This window comes from Gouania willdenowi, unplaced genomic scaffold (assembly GCF_900634775.1).
Source record: "Gouania willdenowi unplaced genomic scaffold, fGouWil2.1 scaffold_370_arrow_ctg1, whole genome shotgun sequence".
Classification (NCBI taxonomy): Eukaryota; Metazoa; Chordata; class Actinopteri; order Blenniiformes; family Gobiesocidae; genus Gouania; species Gouania willdenowi.
This window is the reverse complement of record NW_021145131.1, coordinates 100,624-127,655: the sequence shown is the minus strand read 5'-3', so window position 1 is coordinate 127,655 and position 27,032 is coordinate 100,624. Positions and strand designations below refer to the sequence as shown.

Below are 27,032 nucleotides of genomic sequence, written 5' to 3'. Positions count from 1 at the left end.
GAAATTATTTGAATTCCAATTTTATGCAAATGAAATAATAGTTAGAGGTCGCACAAAACACTTGAAAATTGCTCTTCTATAACATACATAGCCAAAAAATTTAAATAAAAATACAACGGTTACAAAAAAGTGTTAGAACATCATTAAAAATAAGTCAGTTTTGTGTAAATAGTGGTGTCCCACACTGCTATCAGCTGTATATCATGTGAATTAGTAGTTATATCTGTAATTATGTTGCTATTATTATCATACGTTGTGATAAATGACCTCCACATGTACTATGCTGCCGCCTGGTGGAATATAGTAGGAACTACTTTCCGGTCAAATAAAGCCTAATAAAACTTCTACTTACCTCATTTTGAGAGCAGGGGTTGTTAATATGTGAATTCCTTGTTGATAATGTCGAGAAAGGGTCGCTGACGATTCCTGACAGAGTTTTCCTTGCAGACTGCACAGCGCACTGCAGATACAACTGCTGGAAAACAGTTTGTTTTCTTTCTAACCGCTTATATAGGGTGAGAGATGGAAAACGTGAATTTAAATAATGCTCTTTTTTTTTTTTAAAGTAACGTATTTGTTTTTGTCTCGTGTGGATGACGTAGTGGTTCCCAACCTTTATTGGGTTGTATCCCCATTCTGATATCACACATTTCTGGTGACCCCAGAGCAGGGCCAGCTTTAGGCCATGCATGAATAAAAATAAAATAAAATTAAAAAAAAAAAATGAATAAAAATAGATCGTTTTTTTTTTTTCTTAAGTCAATACACAGTGTGTACACATTATTATTTATTTTAAATATCAAGACAAAACAATGCAATCATGCAAAACAACACATCATCGGGATATATATATATATAAATATATATATATATATATATATATATATATATATATATATATATATATATATATATATATATATATATATATATATATATATATATAACCTATTTTGAAATGTAGAATAATGCACTATAATACAATATATTACTTACAGATATAGTGCAAATGTCTCGAGTGAACAATAAAAAAAAATGGTGCAAAATCCATAATCTGCAAAACACTACAATCAAAAGTTAAAATAAAATCTAAACGTTTCAGTAGAAGGAACTTTCTACGTTCCTGTTTGGTTTTACTATTCAGCAACACATATCTTAAAATAAAAAAAACACAATGTGCAAACGACATGATAGAATGATATAGAATAGAACAAGAATTAAAGTAAAATAAAAAATAAATATGGGCAGAAGAATAGTAGGAACAGTTATAGATTTGTTCCATTTATTCATAACATCAGCATTAAAACTACCTACAAAAAAGTTTACAAGTAGAGGCTTTGATTTGGCTCGATATTATATGGATTATGTCTGCAAAAAGTGCCCACATGTACACAAAATCATAACCAAACACTCGCCTATGGAGCATTTGTGGGAAAAAGTGAATTTCAGGTTTTGTACAGTCACCATGCAATAACCAAACACAGAATACAGCAAGTCCTACAATATACACAATGATTAAATTGGGCCAAAAACATGGAAAGAATCAATACCTGATGTGAACCATTTACACTGTTTGCACATCCACAAACATGATCCTGTAAAAAAAATGAAATAAAACATCTTCTAATTTGCCTTCATGTTTTTTTTTTTTTTTTGATAATAATTTAAAAAAACATTCATTTTGATCTTGGTCTGATTATTTCTTGAGAAAGAATTGTGATTTTACAATTATTTTCTCTATAATTAATTTCACATTACCATGAGTTTTAAAATGTACTCCTGAATCTGAAATAAAAGATGATGATGATGATGAATAACTAAAATCACATTAATAATCTCATTTTCAATCAAACATAAATCACACCTGCTGTCTAAAAGATAAATACATACTACATATTATGCACTTCTCTCAGAGAAAACCTGCATAAAGGATAAAGGAAGTAAATAAATATAAATATTATGGATGCACCGAAATGTAAATTATTAGATCCTTTAAAGAAGTTCACACTGTAATGACAATTTTTGGCTACTTTCTTTTGGAGGTCAGATGATGAGCAATTAAGCCTAGAATGTAAAACATGTATAAAACATCCCTTTAATTCACCCCAAAGAAGATTTATTTAGGTTGAGGTCAAGATTCTATAAAGAGGAAAGAGCCGACTCCAAACACAAAGTTGGGGATGTAAAATTGTCCAAATTGTTTAATGCTCAAGCGTAAAAGAACTCAGCGGCAGAGCAAAACAAAAAAGCTGTTATATGTGTAAGTGGTCTGTATGCCTACGTAATAGAATTTGTGTTTCCTACCATGGAAGTGTTTGGAACACCTGCAGATTAATCGATTGAATGCATGCATTCAATCGATTAATCTGAGTGAATCAATACTTTAGGTCTTTTTCAACTTTATTCAATCACAATTCATGATGAAAGTGAGATTCAAATAAAAATGATAATACAGTCATTTGCATTTCTTGGGTTTTTATTTACATCTAATAACAAATGGGAGTTTATTCTGAATTTTAAAACAACCTTAATGAACACTTTTTACAATATAAATGATTACAAAGGTTGCGCATGCTGACGTCACTTGTGTAGAAGCTAAATGCTTGTATGACTTAATGAAATGACTGAATATTTACTTCAGTTTTAGGCCTGTACATTATTATTTATTGTATACATGAATGTGTCAAATTACATGGAAAACCAAATATGAATGAATAAATGAATAAACGTGATAAAATAAAAAAGTTAAAATTTTAATACAAATAAACAAATATAAGTGGGAAAAATACAAATGTTAATGTGCCAATCCACTCCATCAGCAATCAAACAGACCTTTCTGGACAGTGCGGACTTCCTCCACATGCTCTTCAAATTCCATGCCCACCTGACGGACAACACTGCTGTTGTTCTGGCCCATCTCAGCAGCCAGGAAAGGGCATTTGGAAGCAAGTGCCTGCCCTGATGGTGGCATTGGATGACCAGAAGGCAGCTCAGAGATTGCCTCCTCCATAGGTGCTACAGGTGTGCAAAGTAAAATGTTATGATGAGAACTTAAGGGATATTTTTTTCTGCCCATGACATAGAACAAAATGCTATTTCTTCACACTCACCTTTATTGACAGACGCATTCTCTGGAACCTTGTAAGAAGAGGAGGAGCAGAGGGCCCGTGCCATCGTAGGGGCCATGGGTTTTGCAGCCAGTTCCATCATGATTGGGCATCGCTGGGCATACCCGACCAGAACTTTTCTGGACTGCTGGAAGAAGGCCTGGGGTGCACGAGCCAAATATGGACAGCGACGCATAATCACATCCATCATTTACAAGTTGATTGTCCAGATACCTGCCTCGAAGAAAACAAAAACAGAGATGAGACATGTCACCAAACTGTGTCATGTGAACAGGTCTGATAAACCCAAAAATGTATTGCTAGAAATTACTTAATAATTGAATTACTTAGTAATTTGATATATAAAGACTAAAATAACTATCATTTATGATTTTAACCTGAAATTTGTGATTAAAAAAATAGCAATCAGAGTGAAAAAAGTGAGAAAGTCACCAGGCTGCAAAATAGGGTTTGCAAATGTACAAGCATGTAAATGCTGAGTTAACATCAGGACAAAGTTTGAATTTGAAATGTAAAATGTAAACATTTAAACAAATGTAAATGTAGACTAGTTAAAGGTGCATTTATACTTTTTGTTTTATTTACTTTACGCACACACATTAGATACTCTGACTTTATATTTTATGATGAGTGCCATGAGAGGACATTGCATTTGGCGTTGTAAAAATAAAATAAAATTGAACCGGATAAAATAAAAGGAAAATTAGTGTTTCCGCACAGTGGATGGAAACCATAGCACTTGAATAAAAACCCTGTACACACTCAGGAAGAAATACAAACACAACCTGGACTCAAACTCACAACCTTCTCACTGTGAGGCAGCAATACATCACATTAGTCAATCTCAGAAATCCCATTTATGACACAAATCTAGTAATGACCATGTAATAAGGATTAGTACGGAAGCGTAGAGCTGCCACAGTTGAAAATATATTTTTGATCACTATATTGTACGAACAATATACTTATATTGTACGAACAATATACTTATATTGTACAAACAATATACTATATTGTACAAACATATTATATTGTACGAACAATATACTTATTTTGTACGAACAATATACTTATTTTTTACGAACAATATACTTATATTGTACGAACAATATACTATATTGTATGAACAATATACTATATTGTACGAACGTGATATAATAATGTCCAGATGGTGGACATTTAACCGGAAGTAAGAGCAAACGAAGGAAGAAAACATGGATTCTCAACTGTTGCGGTTCCTGCGCAAACGAGGTGTGCCTGAGGAGTGCCTTTCCCGCATGGAGGAGGAACATGTAAGTTTAAAGTTCATTTTCTTCTTTTTCCATGGGTCAAGTGTTTTAAGGCAACGAGGGAAGGAGGTGGGTGCGCGCGCATTCGGACCTCGTAGAGTGCGAGTGTGCGCCGGCCCGTATTATACTTCTCAGGTCATCATCCATCCATTTTCTGAACAGCTTGCTCGTTTCGGGCTCTATGCTGGGCGTAGGTACACCTTACAAAGCGCCAGTCCTTCACATGGCTACCAACCAGACACAGAGAAACGGACAACACTCACACTCCCATTCATTACAGGCAACATAGGGACTCTAGTTATCCTGACAGTATGTTTTTGTATTGTCAGAGGGAACCACATTCTTGGGGTAACCAACGTAAGCACGGGGAGAACATGCAAACTCTATACAGCAAGGACCTAAGTGCCTATAATTGGTCAGAATTAATGAAAGTCTTTTTCTTCCCACAAGCCATGTAGCCTTGTGCTTTTGATATTTAACGGCAACACTTACTTATTATGTACTGTTAATTTTATTATATTTTTGTGTATTTTAACTTTGTTTTTAATAACTTTGATTAATTTATGTAACAAAACCATTATAATTACCATCTACTTCTTGGTCTCATTATCAAAGCGACAGACGTCTTCTGTTTCCACACTCCTCTCCCATTGATGGAACTTACCAACATACACCAGGTCCATGATTATTTTTATTAGGATGTTATTTCAATCCTATTTACAAATTTGGACAAAGTGCACAAGATGAACAGGTCCACAGTTTGAAAAGTCAGGAAAAACTAAATTTTCAGCTCGCTCGTGTGCAGCATTAGCTTTGGCAGCTAACTCTGTCTTTCTGCCTTGGAGACCAATACACGTTTTAAACGCAAAACATCTTTCAATGAATCAACGCTCCAACAGTTAAAATGATCTAAATCTCTGTCAGACTCACTGTCAGCAAAGGTGAGTTTATATCTCTCGACCTTTGAACGCATGCACGAGAACTGAATGTTCCGAGAGTGTGAAAAAGCTTATTGTGTAGCAGAGTGCTGTGTTGTTTGTTGCAGGATGTTGCATTAGGTATCAAGCTTGTTTGTTAGTTTGCATATAATTTTCTGTCTCTCTACAGATTGACGCTACAGTTATTGACTGTATGGATGATGGCACACTCTCCGGTTACATCCCAACCTATGGAGATAGAATAGCAGCAAGACGCTTCTGTTTGGAAAGCAAAGATACAAATACAAAAGAATCCAAAAAAAATTCACTGCTTGAAAAACTAAAGAAGAAGATGGGCATTGATAATGATGATAAATGTTTGAAAGGAGACGAGACATCGGCACCAAAGCGAAAAAGACAATATGCAAAATGCAACAAATGGGCTGAAAAAAAGACCAGAAGAATTGAGTTGGGGTGGATTCATGAAGGCAAACAAGTGAGGAAACGCAGGGGAGGAGGAACAAGGATGCTTGATGTGCCAAAAGAATCCAAAAAATTGGATCTTATTAATTTTTCCAAAGACCTTTTCTTCCCAAATGGAAAATGTAAATTTGGAAAATTTGAGTCATTTATTTATTTTTTATTTTTATTTATTCAGTTTATTTCCGACATGGTTACATTCACTTTGTTTTTTTTTCACATTTTTTTTTTCTTTTTTGTACATGCCGAAAAAGGAGACGAGAGAAGCAGTTTGCTTATCCGGGTCCCGTCCCCTGTTTTACCATCGCAAATTTACATGGGTTTACATGTCTCTTACATGTCATGACATATTAGATTTCCAGGAAGAAGCTGTGTTGGATGATAATATCACAGTTGGGCAACTGTACACTGCACTAAGATTGGGGATGCTAAGATTTTACTTGTGCACTAAAAGCCAGATCCAAACAGATAATGAGGAAAGCGATGAGGGGAAATCTGATGAGAATAATATGGAAATGAGAGATACATATACAAATGACCAAGTCACTGACACCATTGTCATTCTATCATCAGATTATGAGATTGATGCAGACACACTCTCCAGTACATCTGAGGTGACTTTTTGTCCAGTCCTTGGAGAGGCCGTGGCTGGTCAACTTGATGACACGTTGGTATATCAGCCTCACGTGCTATTTGAAGGAAATGGGTTAGGTTTCACATCCTTTGATCTTCCTTCTACAAGCACAGCACACATCACTTCAGCAGCAGGTGATGAAGCAAGTTTCAATACAGCTTCATATGAAATAGTTTGTGTAACTATAAAACTACACAGGATTAATCTTCTTCGCACAGAAAATATTCACACACAACACTATTCAAGTTCTAGGGATAATGCAGTTGTTTCCAGAATGATCTTTATCTTTCGAACTTGCTAGATAGATGTAAGTGACTTGCTTCTATTTATTTAATTAATTTCCCCCAGATTTGCTTCGTCAGGTTTTCAGCCATAGCTTAAGTGACTTTAGAAGGCTTCTTTTTTTTTTTTTTTTTAAGGATTTTTTTCGGCTCTAGTGGCCTTTATATGACAGTTGCTTGACAGGAAGGGGGTGAGAGCGAGCAGGGAATGACACGCAGGAAAGGGTCCCAGGCCGGGAATCGAACCTGGACCCGCTGCAGGTGAGGAACTACAGCCTCCGTACATGGGGCGGGCGCTCAACCCACTGAGCTACACACCGCCCCTTTAGAAGGCTTCTTTAATTAACCACATTCCCTCTTGCTTCCAATGATCAATGGACTTGAATGGGACAGGATCTCAAACTAAGAATATATATATTAGAAGCACACTTCTCTTAGTTTGCATTGTGTTCACAGTGATGCGTAGAGCCCGGTGATAGGCTGTAGATGATCTACAAGGAAGAGAAGATGAGTGAAATGTACTCATGACACTGACATTTTCATTGTTTCATTTCAGCGTGACTGACAGTAGCTTAAGGCTTAAAAGATCCTCCAATAACAAACACTTTCTGTCCTTTTGGAGTGAAAGTAAAGCCTTAACACATGTCCCTTAATGTTGTAATGATCAGGAACTCCTGCTGGGGTTTACAACTTCTCAAGATGTTACATTTTGTAAAAGAAATGTCCAGTTAAATCTAGTGCATTTACCGATGTGTTCAAATCTGTGTTATTTATTTTTATTAGCATTTTTTGTTTACTGATTAATGCATGATAACTGTGAACTTGATAATATCAGTTTTTCCTATCCTATTGGACAATTGGGACAATCCAAGCTTCTGCTACAAGTGTCTCACAATGTTCACATTGGTCGTTTGCAGGAGACAGTGGGGACTCATCATGCACATTTTCTGGTTCATGTGTCTTAATGTGTCCATATTGGCCAGATGCAGGAGAAATGTCATCCATTTCTTTAGCAAAAGGAAAAATTAAAAAAGATTAATACAAAATTCAATAGAACAACTAGTTGACCACCATGTGCGTGATTGTCTCCACAGTGCAGTCACTCACTATTCTCTGCTGTCTGGCTCCTGGGCTGGCTCAGGTATGACCCTGTGATAAAGGGATGCTGAAGAGCATCAGTGGGAGAGATTCGCAGATCCCCATCAGGATGTAACAACTCTTTTAGGAAGTCGATGAACACCTTCCTGTCTTCCATTTCTTCAGCATCCCCGAGTTCAAAGATCTGGATTTTTAAAAAAAGAGTAAGGTCAATACACAAGTTCATACCTATCTTGCTCATGACATAATAAAAAAAAAGAAACATTGAGTAAATTCAGCTTATAAACATATGTCTAAGGTATGTTGCATTTTAAAGAAGATAGCTCTGCTACTTATTTGAACTCAAATACCGTAGAAAACACTTACATAGAGCAGGTCATCCAATGATGAGAAATGAGCACGAGATTTGGGCCACTCCTCAACTTTTATTTTGTTTCGAGCTGAGTATTCTTCTGGTGTCTGTAGAAACACAATGACAATGAAAAGGGTTTAAGAGAAGTGTAGGGCAACAATCAAGGTTAAACAACAATGAAAACTATGTTTTACCAGCAGCCTCCATCGTGTGCCAGTTTCATCCTCTTTACAAAAGAATTGCTGGCTGTACATGCCAAAGCGGAAGTGGTATTTCGACGGCATGCCCAGCATCTCCACCATGCACTTCATCTGCAGAAAGAACACACAATTACACACATTAGGGGAAGTTATTCAAGACTTATTGTACATGTGGAAAAGAGCATATGCATTATTAAATGGATGGGGGGATAATGTATGAATCACAAAGACCTACCATGAGGTATTCACAGTGAACAGGAAAGAGATGATCATTGCGGTAGAGAAAGGCCAGCGTACAGCCCAGTCCCCACATGTCAATGGCCCCAGAGAACGGAAGACCAAGACAAACCTCTGGGGCTCTGTGAAGCAAAATTAATGAAATACACTTTAGAAAACTGTTGTTTAGCATTAACTACCAACACTATAATGACAGAGGTTTGTTACAAAAACACAGAAGTCATTCAGGGTGACACCCTCATACCTGTAGCCGATGGGCTGAACAATCATCCCGGGAGTGATGGCAGAGAATGAAGAAGCCATTCCAAAGTCAACCAGCTTCACTCTGATTGGATCCTCATCTATGTTGGCCAGCATTACATTGTCGGGCTTGATGTCACGATGCATGACCCTTACAGACTTAAGTCCTTGTAAGGGACACAATGAGAAAAGACAGGATTAGAATAGACCTCCTAGAATAGTCCTCTTATTTAGCTGTTTAAGATCAGGTTTGAACATAAGGCTTTCTTAATCAATCAGCAAGCATTACCATAGAATTAAAAAGATTCATACCTGCTCTGCAATGGGGTGAATACGGTTTACGGTAATTGGACAGACTAGGTGGGATAAATCCACGTCCAACAACTCAAAGACAAGGCAGTCATAGCCCAAGTCTTCAAATTGCTCATAGAATGTAACCACATTGATTGTGTCTGCATTCAATGAGCCGATGGTCTTCAGCATGGACAGCTGAAAGGAAAAAAGGACTATTAGATCATCTTTATATCGCTATACCCCAGCAGTTCATAGTTAAAGTCCTGTTGGAGGCCCAAACACTAGGAGAGATCCAAACACTAACCTATAGGGCTCATATATGAGCTGTACACAATGACCTCACATCCTGGGGTGAAACAAAGGTCCTCTGACTGTTCAGTTAAATCAATAAGGTGAGACCCCTTGATCAGCTGTTTCAGTAACCAGTGACACGAACTGGACGTTGCTGGGAGATGGAAGTGGCATCAGCTCTTCTGCCATTTGGAACACCAAGTCCAAGTTTATATCACCATTCTCCCACTGTGATTTTTCTCCTGGGCTTGAAAATTTGGTGGATTCCTCCGATCCAGGCTGGATCAAACAATGTGTTGCCTGATAAAAACCAGTCAGAGAGAACGACTGAGAAGAATCATCAAGGTGGTATACTGGCATCTCTTCACATGCTTGAAAAACGTGGGAAGGCAGAGCTGCACTGTGATCCACACTCGTCGTGTTTTTTAGAGGGACTGGGGATGCACAGCCTTTACCACCTGCAAGAAACTTCTCATTTTTGTGTGGAAGCCGATGAGTCTTCTGGTGGGCCACAGTCTTGAGCCTGTTTTTGACTGTGTTCCTTGTCAGCTGGTGAGCGAGTTCAGGGTATCCCCTTTTGAAGTTGGGGTTGTAGAAGTGTCTACATCCCATTTTAATACCATTGCCATGAACATTCTTGAAGCGGTACAGGTTGAGCTGGCGGTGGAAGGATTTGAAGGCTCAAGACTGTGGCCCACCAGAAGACTCATCGGCCTCCACACAAAAATGAGAAGTTTCTTGCAGGTGGTAAAGGCTGTGCATCCCCAGTCCCTCTAAAAAACACGACGAGTGTGGATCACAGTGCAGCTCTGCCTCCCCACGTTTTTCAAGCATGTGAAGAGATGCCAGTATAGCACCTTGATGATTCTTCTCAGTCGTTCTCTCTGACTGGTTTTTATCAGGCAACACATTGTTTGATCCAGTCTGGATCGGAGGAATCCACCAAATGTCCAAGCCCAGGAGAAAAATCACAGTGGGAGAATGGTGATATAAACTTGGACTTGGTGTTCCAAATGGCAGATGAGCTGATGCCACTTCCATCTCCCAGCAACGTCCAGTTCGTGTCACTGGTTACTGAAACAGCTGATCAAGGGGTCTCACCTTATTGATTTAACTGAACAGTCAGAGGACCTTTGTTTCACCCCAGGATGTGAGGTCATTGTGTACAGCTCATATATGAGCCCTATAGTCTTTTGTGGTCAACTGTTAACATGTTTTTGTTGTTCTATGTTAATAGTAATTGAATAGAATAAAGTGTTCATACTATCAATACTGGTCTTTTTTTTTTTTTTTTTTAAATATGTGAAACAAAGTGGTATAGTTTCTTATAACTTGTATGACATCACTATACCTTTGCTCATGTAAATAATCAGAACAATGATAAAAAATATCACATTGAAAAGTTGTTTTGTAAAATGTATCAATATCTAATGCTCACAAAGTCTTAGTATATATATATTTTTTTTACCAACACTACAAGTACATTTGATAATATGGTTCTTGAATTTCATTGATTTAATAGTGATCCATACTGATGTTTTTTTTTTTTTTTTGGACGCAAACATTAATTAATGTTGTACTTTTGGAAAAAATTAAATAAACAACAACAACCTATACTGCTTATTATCCAACAGTAGGAAACCTATTTAAAATAAATAAATAACAGTCAAATTCAACAGTAATCATTCAAATAAAATCCGTTATGAATTTTTGAAATTTCAACAATGATGAAAGATATAGATTTTTTTTTTTTTTATCAACACTAATTCAGAATCAGTTCATTGATCCAGATCTCGTCCAAAATGAGTTGTAATCTTCAATGGTTTAAGGTTTATCTTTGGTTAATGTACCAAATACTTTTAATGTAATCTTGCTAACAGAGAAACAAGCAAATAAAGAAACGCCAGTGAAAAAATGATCTCGTTGATGAAGTAAAAACATCCACAAAATAAAATTTAAACTAAAAAACCTGCACGACACAAGAAAAACAGGAAAAAGGCTCAATCTAACAGTTTTTTTTATTTTTTTAAAATCGTAAACAAAATACTGAATGCAGTAATTTGTTCTCCACGAACTAGACATGTGACTTTACCTTTGTACTTTGTAGGAGGAGGAGTTATTATTAATGTGTTATATGAATGAAAATATGATTAATGATTATTTATATGAGCTCAAAGAATGCCGTAGTGCCACTCCTTTTTGACAGGAGAAAAACAACTACATTTTTTAGACTAAACCCATGAATTTGGAACCGGGGAAATAGATTTATACTGGAACATCTACACCTTAATACACAGCTTTAATAAATCGGAGGAATCAAAGATTGCTATTTAACCTTTTATTTTTAATAATTCAATAATAACAAGAACAATGTGGTGATTAAATCATTAGAAAAGCAATTCTTAGCTAATAAAAGGGAGGATTATACACAATAAAGTGAATCACTATTCTAAACTAATCTAGACTAAATGATAGAAATAATAAAATACATATTTAAAAAAAAAGAACCTAAAAATCAAAGATTTCTGGCAGAGAACGTCTTTTTCATAGCATTTGGAGACGCCTCTCTCTAGGAGGAGCTTTGGTGATTGTCCAAAAATCACGTTGGTGATTGGCTGGTCAGACCCAATGTGTCGGCTTACAGCAGTAGTAGGAACGTCTTTGGGTGTGTGTGTATGTGATGATAGACAAACAGAGGGGTTCTAAACATAACATATAAACAATGATAATGAATTCAGCATATTCCAAATCATCTTTTCAACATCGTGTATTATGGGACACTTTGATATCAAACACGACTGGAAAATAGCAAAGTATTACTTCAGAAACGATTCATGAATTTTACTGGTAAACATGAGTGTCAAAATACGTTATGCTTTTTCTTTACTATATGGTTAACAGTAAATACCTTAAACTCACTTTTGTGATGTTTTATTGTTTTTAAAGCACTTTTTAAATGATGAAACATTAAAATTTGCATTCTGTTGGGTATAGAATTACCTGAAAAAAGTGGCATATGTAACAATATACTATTTAACTTTATTTCTTATTGACCTTGAAATGGGACGGAGGCTGGAATCATGTGCTACTCTGATCATAATACACTATGTTATTTTGAAAGGCTTTACCAGAGCTGCTGATTTGCAATATCAACATGCCCCCCCCATAATTGTTATATCTTCAGTTATGAAGAAAAACCTCAAAATGCGTTCCAAAACATCAAATATCTGTGACTTCAGCTGCCTTTGACAAGTATTTGAAACATTAAGTTAGAATAACAAACAAATGAAAAGAAGCCTGTGATTAAATTCTGACAAATCCACAACCATCACCTGTCAACAGATTTAACAATTAGAAAGGCCGCCATTTTCAATATAGAGGTCCCCCCCCCACCAAACACACACACACGACCCCCAACTCCTTTTACTACACTGATGTCAAATTTTGTTTACATTGAAAATTGCATAGAACACATTCATCAGTCGCCTTGGTAACCATTTGTTGACAGTTTTACAGATGCTGCTTTGAAGTTTTCAGATGAGCTGCTTCATTCTTTCATCTCTAGTCATTCTACAGCACAGACAAACAAACTCTCCAAAACTACACAACTTTCCTGAAGCCATTATCTTTACAGAATGTTCTCCAGAAACAGTGTAAGGAATATGGACTCATACCCTCCTCCTCAACAGTCTCTCCTAGACGGCATTGATAAAAAAATGTTCCCAGCCAAACTGTGGAGTCTGGTGAACGACCCAGCCAACGATTCTATCTTCTGGGACAGCAGAGGTGAGGAAGTCATCATCAACCAGTGCCTCTTTGAGAAAGTGGTCCTGTCCCAAGGGTGTGGTCTCCCAGACACCTTCAAATCCTTCCACCGCCAGCTCAACCTGTACCGCTTCAAGAATGTTCATGGCAATGGTATTAAAATGGGATGTAGACACTTCTACAACCCCAACTTCAAAAGGGGATACCCTGAACTCGCTCACCAGCTGACAAGGAACACAGTCAAAAACAGGCTCAAGACTGTGGCCCACCAGAAGACTCATCGGCTTCCACACAAAAATGAGAAGTTTCTTGCAGGTGGTAAAGGCTGTGCATCCCCAGTCCCTCTAAAAAACACGACGAGTGTGGATCACAGTGCAGCTCTGCCTCCCCACGTTTTTCAAGCATGTGAAGAGATGCCAGTATACCACCTTGATGATTCTTCTCAGTCGTTCTCTCTGACTGGTTTTTATCAGGCAACACATTGTTTGATCCAGCCTGGATCGGAGGAATCCACCAAATTTCCAAGCCCAGGAGAAAAATCACAGTGGGAGAATGGTGATATAAACTTGGACTTGGTGTTCCAAATGGCAGATGAGCTGATGCCACTTCCATCTCCCAGCAACGTCCAGTTCGTGTCACTGGTTACTGAAACAGCTGATCAAGGGGTCTCACCTTATTGATTTAACTGAACAGTCAGAGGACCTTTGTTTCACCCCAGGATGTGAGGTCATTGTGTACAGCTCATATATGAGCCCTATAGTCTTTTGTGGTCAACTGTTAACATGTTTTTGTTGTTCTATGTTAATAATAATTGAATAGAATAAAGTGTTCATACTATCAATACTGGTCTTTTTTTTTTTTTTTTTTTAAATATGTGAAACAAAGTGGTATAGTTTTTTATAACTTGTATGACATCACTATACCTTTGCTCATGTAAACAATCAGAACAATGATCAAAAATATCACATTGAAAAGTTGTTTTGTAAAATGTATCAATATCTAATGCTCACAAAGTCTTAGTATATATATATTTTTTTACCAACACTACAAGTACATTTGATAATATGGTTCTTGAATTTCATTGATTTAATAGTGATCCATACTCCTGTTTTTTTTTTTTTTTTTGGACGCATACATTAATTAATGTTGTACTTTTGGAAAAAATTAAATAAACAACAACAACCTATACTGCTTATTATCCAACAGTAGGAAACCTATTTAAAATAAATAAATAACAGAGTCAAATTCAACAGTAATCATTCAAATAAAATCCGTTATGAATTTTTGAAATTTCGACAATGATGAAAGATATAGATTTTTTTTTTTTATCAACACTAATTCAGAATCAGTTCATTGATCCAGATCTCGTCCAAAATGAGTTGTAATCTTCAATGGTTTAAGGTTTATCTTTGGTTAATGTACCAAATACTTTTAATGTAATCTTGCTAACAGAGAAACAAGCAAATAAAGAAACGCCAGTGAAAAAATGATCTCGTTGATGAAGTAAAAACATCCACAAAATAAAATTTAAACTAAAAAACCTGCACAACACAAGAAAAACAGGAAAAAGGCTCAATATAACAGTTTTTTTTATTTTTTTAAAATCGTAAACAAAATACTGAATGCAGTAATTTGTTCTCCACGAACTAGACATGTGACTTTACCTTTGTACTTTGTAGGAGGAGGAGTTATTATTAATGTGTTATATGAATGAAAATATGATTAATGATTATTTATATGAGCTCAAAGAATGCCGTAGTGCCACTCCTTTTTGACAGGAGAAAAACAACTACATTTTTTAGACTAAACCCATGAATTTGGAACCGGGGAAATAGATTTATACTGGAACATCTACACCTTAATACACAGCTTTAATAAATCGGAGGAATCAAAGATTGCTATTTAACCTTTTATTTTTAATAATTCAATAATAACAAGAACAATGTGGTGATTAAATCATTATGAAAAGCATTTCTTAGCTAATAAAAGGGAGGATTATACACAATAAAGTGAATCACTATTCTAAACTAATCCAGACTAAATGATAGAAATAATGAAATACATATTTAAAAAAAAAGAACCTAAAAATCAAAGATTTCTGGCAGAGAACGTCTTTTTCATAGGATTTGGAGACGCCTCTCTCTAGGAGGAGCTTTGGTGATTGTCCAAAAATCACGTTGGTGATTGGCTGGTCAGACCCAATGTGTCGGCTTACAGCAGTAGTAGGAACGTCTTTGGGTGTGTGTGTATGTGATGATAGACAAACAGAGGGGTTCTAAACATAACATATAAACAATGATAATGAATTCAGCATATTCCAAATCATCTTTTCAACATCGTGTATTATAGGACACTTTGATATCAAACACGACTGGAAAATAGCATAGTATTACTTCAGAAAGGATTCATGAATTTTACTGGTAAACATGAGTGTCAAAATACATGTTATGCTTTTTCTTTACTATATGGTTAACAGTAAATACCTTAAACTCGCTTTTGTGATGTTTTATTGTTTTTAAAGCACTTTTTAAATAATGAAACATTAAAATTTGCATTCTGGTGGGTATAGAATTACCTGAAAAAAGTGGCATATGTAACAATATACTATTTAACTTTATTTCTTATTGACCTTGAAATGGGACGGAGGCTGGAATCATGTGCTACTCTGATCATAATACACTATGTTTTTTTGAAAGGCTTTACCAGGGCTGCTGATTTGCAATATCAACATGCCCCCCCATAATTGTTATATCTTCAGTTATGAAGAAAAACCTCAAAATGCGTTCCAAAACATCAAATATCTGTGACTTCAGCTGCCTTTGACAAGTATTTGAAACAATAAGTTAGAATAACAAACAAATGAAAAGAAGCCTGTGATTAAATTCTGACAAATCCACAACCATCACCTGTCAACAGATTTAACAATTAGAAAGGCCGCCATTTTCAATATAGAGGTCCCCCCCCCACCAAACACACACACACGACCCCCAACTCCTTTTACTACACTGATGTCAAATTTTGTTTACATTTAAAAGTGCATAGAACACATTCATCAGTCGCCTTGGTAACCATTTGTTGACAGTTTTACAGATGCTGCTTTGAAGTTTTCAGATGAGCTGCTTCATTCTTTCATCTCTAGTCATTCTACAGCACAGACAAACAAACTCTCCAAAACTACACAACTTTCCTGAAGCCATTATCTTTACAGAATGTTCTCCAGAAACAGTGTAAGGAATATGGACTCATACCCTCCTCCTCAACAGTCTCTCCTAGACGGCATTGATAAAAAAATGTTCCCAGCCAAACTGTGGAGTCTGGTGAACGACCCAGCCAACGATTCTATCTTCTGGGACAGCAGAGGTGAGGAAGTCATCATCAACCAGTGCCTCTTTGAGAAAGTGGTCCTGTCCCAAGGGTGTGGTCTCCCAGACACCTTCAAATCCTTCCACCGCCAGCTCAACCTGTACCGCTTCAAGAATGTTCATGGCAATGGTATTAAAATGGGATGTAGACACTTCTACAACCCCAACTTCAAAAGGGGATACCCTGAACTCGCTCACCAGCTGACAAGGAACACAGTCAAAAACAGGCTCAAGACTGTGGCCCACCAGAAGACTCATCGGCTTCCACACAAAAATGAGAAGTTTCTTGCAGGTGGTAAAGGCTGTGCATCCCCAGTCCCTCTAAAAAACACGACGAGTGTGGATCACAGTGCAGCTCTGCCTCCCCACGTTTTTCAAGCATGTGAAGAGATGCCAGTATACCACCTTGATGATTATTCTCAGTCGTTCTCTCTGACTGGTTTTTATCAGGCAACACATTGTTTGATCCAGCCTGGATCGGAGGAATCCACCAAATTTCCAAGCCCAGGAGAAAAATCACAGTGGGAGAATGGTGATATAAACTTGGACTTGGTGTTCCAAATGGCAGATGAGCTGATGCCACTTCCATCTCCCAGCAACGTCCAGTTCGTGTCACTGGTTATTGAAACAGCTGATCAAGGGGTCTCACCTTATTGATTTAACTGAACAGTCAGAGGACCTTTGTTTCACCCCAGGATGTGAGGTCATTGTGTACAGCTCATATATGAGCCCTATAGTCTTTTGTGGTCAACTGTTAACATGTTTTTGTTGTTCTATGTTAATAGTAATTGAATAGAATAAAGTGTTCATACTATCAATACTGGTCTTTTTTTTTTTTTTTTAAATATGTGAAATAAAGTGGTATAGTTTTTTATAACTTGTATGACATCACTATACCTTTGCTCATGTGAATAATCAGAACAATGATCAAAAACATCACATTGAAAAGTTGTTTTGTAAAATGTATCAATATCTAATGCTCGCAAAGTCTTAGTATATATATATTTTTTTACCAACACTACAAGTACATTTGATAATATGGTTCTTGAATTTCATTGATTTAATAGTGATCCATACTCCTGTTTTTTTTTTTTTTTTTTTTGGACGCATACATTATTTAATGTTTTACTTTTGGAAAAAATTAAATAAACAACAGCAACCTATACTGCTTATTATCCAACAGTAGGAAACCTATTTAAAATAAATAAATAACAGAGTCAAATTCAACAGTAATCATTCAAATAAAATCCGTTATGAATTTTTGAAATTTCGACAATGATGAAAGATATAGATTTTTTTTTTTATCAACACTAATTCAGAATCAGTTCATTGATCCAGATCTCGTCCAAAATGAGTTGTAATCTTCAATGGTTTAAGGTTTATCTTTGGTTAATGTACCAAATACTTTTAATGTAATCTTGCTAACAGAAAAACAAGCAAATAAAGAAACCTCAGTGAAAATATGATCTCGTTGATGAAGTAAAAACATCCACAAAATAAAATTTAAACTAAAAAACCTGCACAACACAAGAAAAACAGGAAAAAGGCTCAATCTAACAGTTTTTTTTATTTTTTTAAAATCGTAAACAAAATACTGAATGCAGTAATTTGTTCTCCACGAACTACACATGTGACTTTACCTTTGTACTTTGTAGGAGGAGGAGTTATTATTAATGTGTTATATGAATGAAAATATGATTAATGATTATTTATATGAGCTCAAAGAATGCCGTAGTGCCACTCCTTTTTGACAGGAGAAAAACAACTACATTTTTTAGACTAAACCCATGAATTTGGAACCGGGGAAATAGATTTATACTGCAACATCTACACCTTAATACACAGCTTTAATAAATCGGAGGAATCAAAGATTGCTATTTAACCTTTTATTTTTTAATAATTCAATAATAACAAGAACAATGTGGTGATTAAATCATTATGAAAAGCATTTCTTAGCTAATAAAAGGGAGGATTATACACAATAAAGTGAATCACTATTCTAAACTAATCCAGACTAAATGATAGAAATAATGAAATACATATTTAAAAAAAAAGAACCTAAAAATCAAAGATTTCTGGCAGAGAACGTCTTTTTCATAGGATTTGGAGACGCCTCTCTCTAGGAGGAGCTTTGGTGATTGTCCAAAAATCACGTTGGTGATTGGCTGGTCAGACCCAATGTGTCGGCTTACAGCAGTAGTAGGAACGTCTTTGGGTGTGTGTGTATGTGATGATAGACAAACAGAGGGGTTCTAAACATAACATATAAACAATGATAATGAATTCAGCATATTCCAAATCATCTTTTCAACATCGTGTATTATAGGACACTTTGATATCAAACACGACTGGAAAATAGCATAGTATTACTTCAGAAAGGATTCATGAATTTTACTGGTAAACATGAGTGTCAAAATACATGTTATGCTTTTTCTTTACTATATGGTTAACAGTAAATACCTTAAACTCGCTTTTGTGATGTTTTATTGTTTTTAAAGCACTTTTTAAAAGATGAAACATTAAAATTTGCATTCTGTTGGGTATAGAATTACCTGAAAAAAGTGGCATATGTAACAATATACTATTTAACTTTATTTCTTATTGACCTTGAAATGGGACGGAGGCTGGAATCATGTGCTACTCTGATCATAATACACTATGTTTTTTTGAAAGGCTTTACCAGGGCTGCTGATTTGCAATATCAACATGCCCCCCCATAATTGTTATATCTTCAGTTATGAAGAAAAACCTCAAAATGCGTTCCAAAACATCAAATATCTGTGACTTCAGCTGCCTTTGACAAGTATTTGAAACAATAAGTTAGAATAACAAACAAATGAAAAGAAGCCTGTGATTAAATTCTGACAAATCCACAACCATCACCTGTCAACAGATTTAACAATTAGAAAGGCCGCCATTTTCAATATAGAGGTCCCCCCCCCACCAAACACACACACACGACCCCCAACTCCTTTTACTACACTGATGTCAAATTTTGTTTACATTTAAAACTGCATAGAACACATTCATCAGTCGCCTTGGTAACCATTTGTTGACAGTTTTACAGATGCTGCTTTGAAGTTTTCAGATGAGCTGCTTCATTCTTTCATCTCTAGTCATTCTACAGCACAGATAAACAAACTCTCCAAAACTACACAACTTTCCTGAAGCCATTATCTTTACAGAATGTTCTCCAGAAACAGTGTAAGGAATATGGACTCATACCCTCCTCCTCAACAGTCTCTCCTAGACGGCATTGATAAAAAAATGTTCCCAGCCAAACTGTGGAGTCTGGTGAACGACCCAGCCAACGATTCTATCTTCTGGGACAGCAGAGGTGAGGAAGTCATCATCAACCAGTGCCTCTTTGAGAAAGAGGTCCTGTCCCAAGGGTGTGGTCTCCCAGACACCTTCAAATCCTTCCACCGCCAGCTCAACCTGTACCGCTTCAAGAATGTTCATGGCAATGGTATTAAAATGGGATGTAGACACTTCTACAACCCCAACTTCAAAAGGGGATACCCTGAACTCGCTCACCAGCTGACAAGGAACACAGTCAAAAACAGGCTCAAGACTGTGGCCCACCAGAAGACTCATCGGCTTCCACACAAAAATGAGAAGTTTCTTGCAGGTGGTAAAGGCTGTGCATCCCCAGTCCCTCTAAAAAACATGACGAGTGTGGATCACAGTGCAGCTCTGCCTCCCCACGTTTTTCAAGCATGTGAAGAGATGCCAGTATACCACCTTGATGATTCTTCTCAGTCGTTCTCTCTGACTGGTTTTTATCAGGCAACACATTGTTTGATCCAGCCTGGATCGGAGGAATCCACCAAATTTCCAAGCCCAGAAGAAAAATCACAGTGGGAGAATGGTGATATAAACTTGGACTTGGTGTTCCAAATGGCAGATGAGCTGATGCCACTTCCATCTCCCAGCAACGTCCAGTTCGTGTCACTGGTTACTGAAACAGCTGATCAAGGGGTCTCACCTTATTGATTTAACTGAACAGTCAGAGGACCTTTGTTTCACCCCAGGATGTGAGGTCATTGTGTACAGCTCATATATGAGCCCTATAGTCTTTTGTGGTCAACTTTTAACATGTTTTTGTTGTTCTATGTTAATAGTAATTGAATAGAATAAAGTGTTCATACTATCAATACTGTTTTTTTTTTTTTTTTCTAAATGTGAAACAAAGTGGTATAATTTCTTATAACTTGTATGACATCACTATACCTTTGCTCATGTAAACAATCAGAACAATGATCAAAAACATCACAATGAGAAGTTGTTTTGTAAAATGTATTAATATCTAATGCTAGCAAAGTGTTAGTAAATTTTTTATTTATTTTTTTACTAACACTACAAGTACATTTGATAATACAATTCTTGAATTTCATTGATTTAATAGTGATCCATAGTCCTGTTTTTTTTTTTTTGGAAGCAAACATTATGAATTAATCTTGTACTTTTGGGAAAAAAAAATAAAATAAAATAAACAACCTATACTGCTTATTATCCAACAGAAGGAAACTTATTTAAAATAAATATTTACAGAATTGTCACAATGGGGTTTTATTTTGGAGGGCAGGAAGGAGATCTTGGCCTCCCTCCCAGCAGCCTTCTCCTGCTGATTGGTCTCCAGCTACAACTAATTACCTGCTGGGTATAAATGGGGAGGCTTTGCTTCAGGTCAGAGCTGGGACATTACTTTCGTTGCATTCTACTTTCGTTCTATGATACCACTTGTGAACTCGGCTCGGTTTGCATACCAGTAACTCCTGGATCGACAACAGGTGTTTTTCCCCTGCAGTTGGACGTTCTGACCCTCGCTCTGTGTTCTTGGTTTGCCTTTTTGTGTTTTTGATTACCTCTGCCTCCCTGGACTGACCATGCCTCAGAAAAAAATTAATATCGGAATTATGCACCTGAGCTCTGCCTCCGTCCCTGCATTTGGGTCTGTACCTACACCTGCACATGACAGAATGTCCCAGCAACAGGTTGAACACACACTGTAGTCATGGTCTGACATTTCGGTCCACTCAATATATGACTAACAAAGTCAAAAGGCTTTGAAAGTGTTCCTTTTTGGTAGGCTTTGGGTTATTGCACCACAAAGTTCACAATTCAAGGTGTAGGAGGGTGAGTTATTATTAATGGGTTATATAACTAAGAATATTAATTATGATTATTAATATTACTTCAAATTTTGCGGGGTGCCACTCCTTTTAACAGGAGAAATATGTCTAAGTTTTTAGACTAAACTCATCAATGTGAAACCAGGGAAAAGTGAATTCTACCAGCAATATCTACACCATCATCACAGCTTTAATGAATCAGAAGAATCAAAGATTATGTTTAACCTTTTATTCAAAAGTCAACAATTAACACAGTCAAAATATCAATTGAAATGGGATAATTAAATCATGATAAAATGCATTTCTAGACTAATAAAAGTGAGGATTATATGTAATAAAGTGAAATCACTATTCTAGGAGAATGATAGTCTACTAAATATTGAATAAAAATGCAGGATACATATTCGAATAATAAGATCATAAAATCAAAGAATAAAATCATAAATAGAGCTCATAAAACAAAGAGAGGAAAACAGAAAGGGGAAACGAACAGACATGAATGAGATGAACTGTGTGTGGAACATGTTGTGAGTGTGTGTAAGTTTGTAGTTATGGAAGTATGTATGTGATCTATTGTGGATCAAGTTTGCTGATGAAAGTTCATTCAGGTACCTTGAAGATGATGTCAGGGTGAGACCTGGAGGTGCTGTTTGAAGCAATGCAGCAGGACGTGCCACCGTTGAGTTCTGTTGCGTTTCAACAGATTAGCCCCTTCAGCCGTTCCAGGCGGTTCTGGCCTTCGCAGCTGGGTTAGAGAATGGCTCGTGGCTTACCACAGTGGGTCGCGGGCCGGGCTTCTTTCGGCTGTTACGCACGTCACTAGATGCTGGATTCGTCCGAACCAAGCAGCTGTTGATTCCAAAAATCTAACTGTTTCAACTAAAATAAAATGAAATAAATGAAAAGGTGGGGAAGGGAAACGCGTTGAGCATGAAACGCCAGCGTCCCAAAACTGAAGTTAGGAGCGGCTTTCTTCCTTTTAAAAGCTTATCTTTGGGACTTGCCTCCCAAGAAGGAAACTTTGTTGATTGGTTTAAAGTTGCCAGCAACTCAGCTGGAAGCCTGTGGGTGTGTCTGGGGTGTGTGTTTATGTGAGACAAAGACAAACAGGAGGGATGATTCCTAGATTTACACATAAACCATAATAATGAGTTCAGCATATTCAAATAATCTTTTCAACATCATATCTTGAAATATCATGTATTACAAAAGAGTTTGATACCAAATACGACTGGAAAATAGCCTAGGATCACTTTAGGAACCGGTTAATGAATTTTACTTGTAATTACTCATAAACATAAATGTCAAAAATCATGTTATGCCTCTTCTTAACTATATGGTTGCAGTAGATACTTCAAACTAACTTTTGTGATGTTTTCTGGTATTTTAAGCACTTTTTAAATGATGAAACATTTAAAATAGCATTCTGTGGGTATTAAATTATCTGAAAAGAGTGGAATAGGACAGACAACATTTGCAATTTCAATTTCTGTAGAAACCATTCCAATAATGTTTTCATTTGTAACTTTTCAAACATAATACAATTTCTTTGTTCTCCCTTCTTCACTGGGACACATCTCAGAGAAGAGGCCTGGAAAGTGTCCTTCTGTGACATTTCACCACAGGGGGTCAGGGGTCAGTGGGACAGTTCTGTGAACTTACAGCATCCCAAAAGTATCTGTTTGTAAAGGAGGGAGAAGACGGATGTTCTTCCCCCGTGTGGAGTCGTAAAAAGAGTTCGTACTGAATATTTCAAAGAGTTGGGTCAGTCTTTTCGGCTACGGTATTGGGTTCAAAGGCCGCATAGTGGGGTTAGCTATTGTTACGGCAGAATTTACGGTTGACCTCATTTGAGACATGATTCATTGCTCTGGTTGAATGATGGAATCCAGGAGAAGCATTGATGATTTTATATAAAAAATGTTTATTCTAAACTAAGAAAAAAGGTACAAAATGGAACAAAGTTAGCGTCCGTCCAGGCGGACGTCCGATGATTGAGTGAGACAGTTCTGATCCAATACGTATATTCCCCTCAGTCCCCCTCCCTCCTCCCCCCAGGAGATAGAGATACAGAGAGAGGGAGGAGGTGAGGACAGAGGGAGAAAAAAGGAAAGACAGTTTGTTCTTTTGGGTCTAAACAACCAGTCCTGTATCTGTCGGTTGTCATAGAGACGGAGGAGTGTGCGTTTGTGTTTGTGTGTGTGAATGAATGGATGTGTATGGCGTGTGTGTGTGACATGTGAGTGCGCACACAGAGAGTGCCTACGCACCTGTCCTTGGGAATGTTTTGGGGAACTATGTGAGTGTGTGTGTAAGCATATCATGTGCTTTGGACAAGGCAGTCTGACCCAGAGCAAAGTTGAAGAAATGAAAATCACATAATGGAAAGTTACAACCAAGGCTAATAATTTTCACCATAACACTATGCACCTCAAAGTTGCGGGGGCAGTTATTGTGTAAACAGTTCGTGATAAAGAAACAGGCTCCTTGGTTAATTCCTGCTAGGAAGAGGGTCTTTAGGCTTGATGTGGTTTGGTTCCCTACAAAGGAATACACAATGTATTTCTTGTGAGCCTGCAAATAAGTGTCCTCTCACTCCGCCATCTTGGATCCTCTCCATGATGGTGTGAATGTGTTTGCATTGGTTTTGTTCTTTGTTTGTAAGGAAAGGACGTTTTGGACTTAACACATTATGCATTTTTGTGTTTTACTGTGAGCGTGTGTTTCAATGTTTCATGTAATGTATTATTAAGGGTAGTTTGCTATGGTTTAAAGCTAAGTTGGTGTCAGTCTGACATTGTTGGGCTGCAGTTTGACTATTGGTGGAACATACATTTGAACATAAAGTCCTTCAGTGGAAACCAGTTATCTGCTTCTGCTTCTGCTTAGTTGTTAATGTAAAAACACTAGTTTTAAAATGGTGTGACTTCAGGACCCAGTGACCACCTTCTTAAAACTACACTCAAATATATTTAATTTAAAGATGGATTATTCTGAACCTGAAACATTTCCCTTCTTTTAATTCAACAAAAATAAATAAAAAAAACAGATTTTCACTAACTATTAGGTTTGTAGGGGGACAATATTTAATCAATATTTTTGTGTATTTCTGCAATATTTCAGTGATTACAATGCTTTCAATGTGTGCAATGGTTACTTGATGCACATGATTTAATGATGGCAGTGTGTAATGCCTGCAATATTTATGTATGCACAGGCATTTTATTTTCATATAATCTGTTCAGATCAGTGTTTAAACTGATATAATAGGATACATTATTTTTTCTATTTTTTTGCATTATCAGTAACTCAGGGTGTTTTATCCTTAATGTTCTCACTTACAGTTGTTCCAATGCCGTCATTATGTTGTCATGGTTACTTTGAGACTTCTACGCAGTAGTTTCAGTGAAAAGAAACTTGTTGCACTTTCTTTTATGATGGCAGTGTGTAACACTGTATTTTGACCTCTGAATGATCAATATCTTCTGATGAACATATACAGCAACTTGATTTTTCAACTTTACGTTTAATTTTGATATTAACTGGGTAGAGTATCTCAATATATTACAATATTATTGTATCGTGACACGTATCGTATTGTAACATCATTGCCAATACTCACCCCTACTAACTATATGAAATTAATATGATTTAAACAAAACTTTTTAGAAATATTTTTGAGTTACTGCACATCAGAAAAGTAAATACTAAATAAATCGTAACATTGTTTACTGAAATTGTACCAAATCCTAATATTAAAAATGTTTTTAGAACTAATATTCATAAATGCAGTGATGACTGCTGGATGCAAATTTCTCAAATACTTTTGTTTATTCTTTAACTTTAATTGTGCAGCCAAAATATAAATGAATAAATAAATTCTACAGAAGACAAATGAGAAGAAAAATAAAATTATGAATAATGTATTTAATATTAGAAAGGTCCACATTGCTGGCAGTAAGTCAAACTGGTTTCCAGTGAGGGTTGGACTCCACCAGGGCTGCCCTTTGTCACATGCTTTACACATGGTATGGTGCTTTTTCTCCTCCAAACACGACTAGTTGAGTTTTTACCAAAAAGTTCTATTTTGGTTTCATCTGACCATATGACATTCACCCAATCCTCTTCTGGATCATCCAAATGCTCTCTAGCAAACTTCAGACAGGTCTGGACATGTACTGGTTTAAGCAGGAGGACACGTCTGGCACTGCAGGATTTGAATCCCTGGTGGCGTAGTGTGTTACTGATGGTAGCCTTTGTTACTTTGGTCCCAGCTCTCTGCAGGTTATTCACTAGGTCCCCCCGTGTGGTTCTGGGATTTTTGCTCACTGTTCTTGTGATCATTTTGACCCCACAGGGTGAGATCTTGTGTGGAGCCCCAGATTGAGGGAGATTATCAGTGGTCTTGTATGTCTTCCATTTTCTAATAATTGCTCCTACAGTTGATTTCTTCACACCAAGCTGTTTACCTATTACAGATTCAGTCTTCCCAGCCTGGTGCAGGTCTACTATTGTGTTTCTGGTGTCCTTTGACAGCTCTTTGGTGTTGGCCATAGTAGAGTTTGGAGTGTGACTGTCTGAGGTTGTGGACAGGTGTCTTTTATACTGATAACCAGTTCAAACAGGTGCCATTAATACAGGTAACGAGTGGAGGACAGAGGAGCCTCTTAAAGAAGAAGTTACAGGTCTGTGAGAGACACAAATCTGGCTTGTTTGTAGGTGACCAAATATTTATTTTACAGAGGGATTTACCAATAAATTTATTAAAAATCCTACAATGTGATTTTCTTGATTTATTTTTTTTCATTTTGTCTCTCATAGTTGAGGTATATTTATGATGAAAATTACAGGCCTCTCTCATCTTTTTAAGTGGGACAACTTGCACATTTGGTGGCTGAATAAATACTTTTATGGCCCACTGTACATGCAGGAAGAAATGTATGTCAATGCACAGTTTTCAAAAGTTGAAATCTTACAGTATTAATTTTAATTATAAAATGTTTTACATTTAGAAATTAAACAATCAGTTATTTTAGTTAGTTAAAGATGTCATTTACTGGTGATTTAAAGCAATATTATTATTAATATTATTTAGCATTTAGTGGTTTATTGTGTCTGTTTATTTGATTTATTAGGTATGTATGAGATGTTTAATGTGTAATAAGTTTAATTTTTAAACTATAATTATTCGTATTTGTTAATGATTTAGACTTTGTACATTTTGGATCAAACTGACATTTTAGTGTTAATCTGAGTTTCCTAGTAATTTATATCTGATTTGTATCATCGCTTACGTACATGGTTGTTATTGTTAGACTTAGATTAAGTC

The 27,032-nt window shown here is 36.5% G+C and overlaps 1 protein-coding gene across 4 annotated transcripts in view; it reads right to left on the bottom strand.

The window, feature by feature from the left end:
- LOC114459876 (transcription factor 7-like) overlaps positions 1–27,032 on the bottom strand; it is a 131,380-nt gene that overhangs the window by 3,730 nt on the left and 100,618 nt on the right. The window contains exons 1-3 of one of the 4 annotated variants that reach the window (XM_028442023.1): positions 3,111–3,365; positions 2,885–3,015; positions 353–472 (exon numbers count right to left, since the gene is read on the bottom strand). The exons of 1 other annotated variant lie outside the window; for it this stretch is intronic. In XM_028442023.1, the coding sequence (XP_028297824.1) occupies positions 353–472; positions 2,885–3,015; positions 3,111–3,128 (269 nt within the window). In that variant the 5' untranslated portion in view covers positions 3,129–3,365. Of the gene's footprint in view, positions 1–352; positions 506–613; positions 657–2,884; positions 3,016–3,110; positions 3,366–27,032 lie in introns of those variants that run through there. 2 more of the 4 variants (XM_028442025.1, XM_028442022.1) reach the window with 2 other exon arrangements.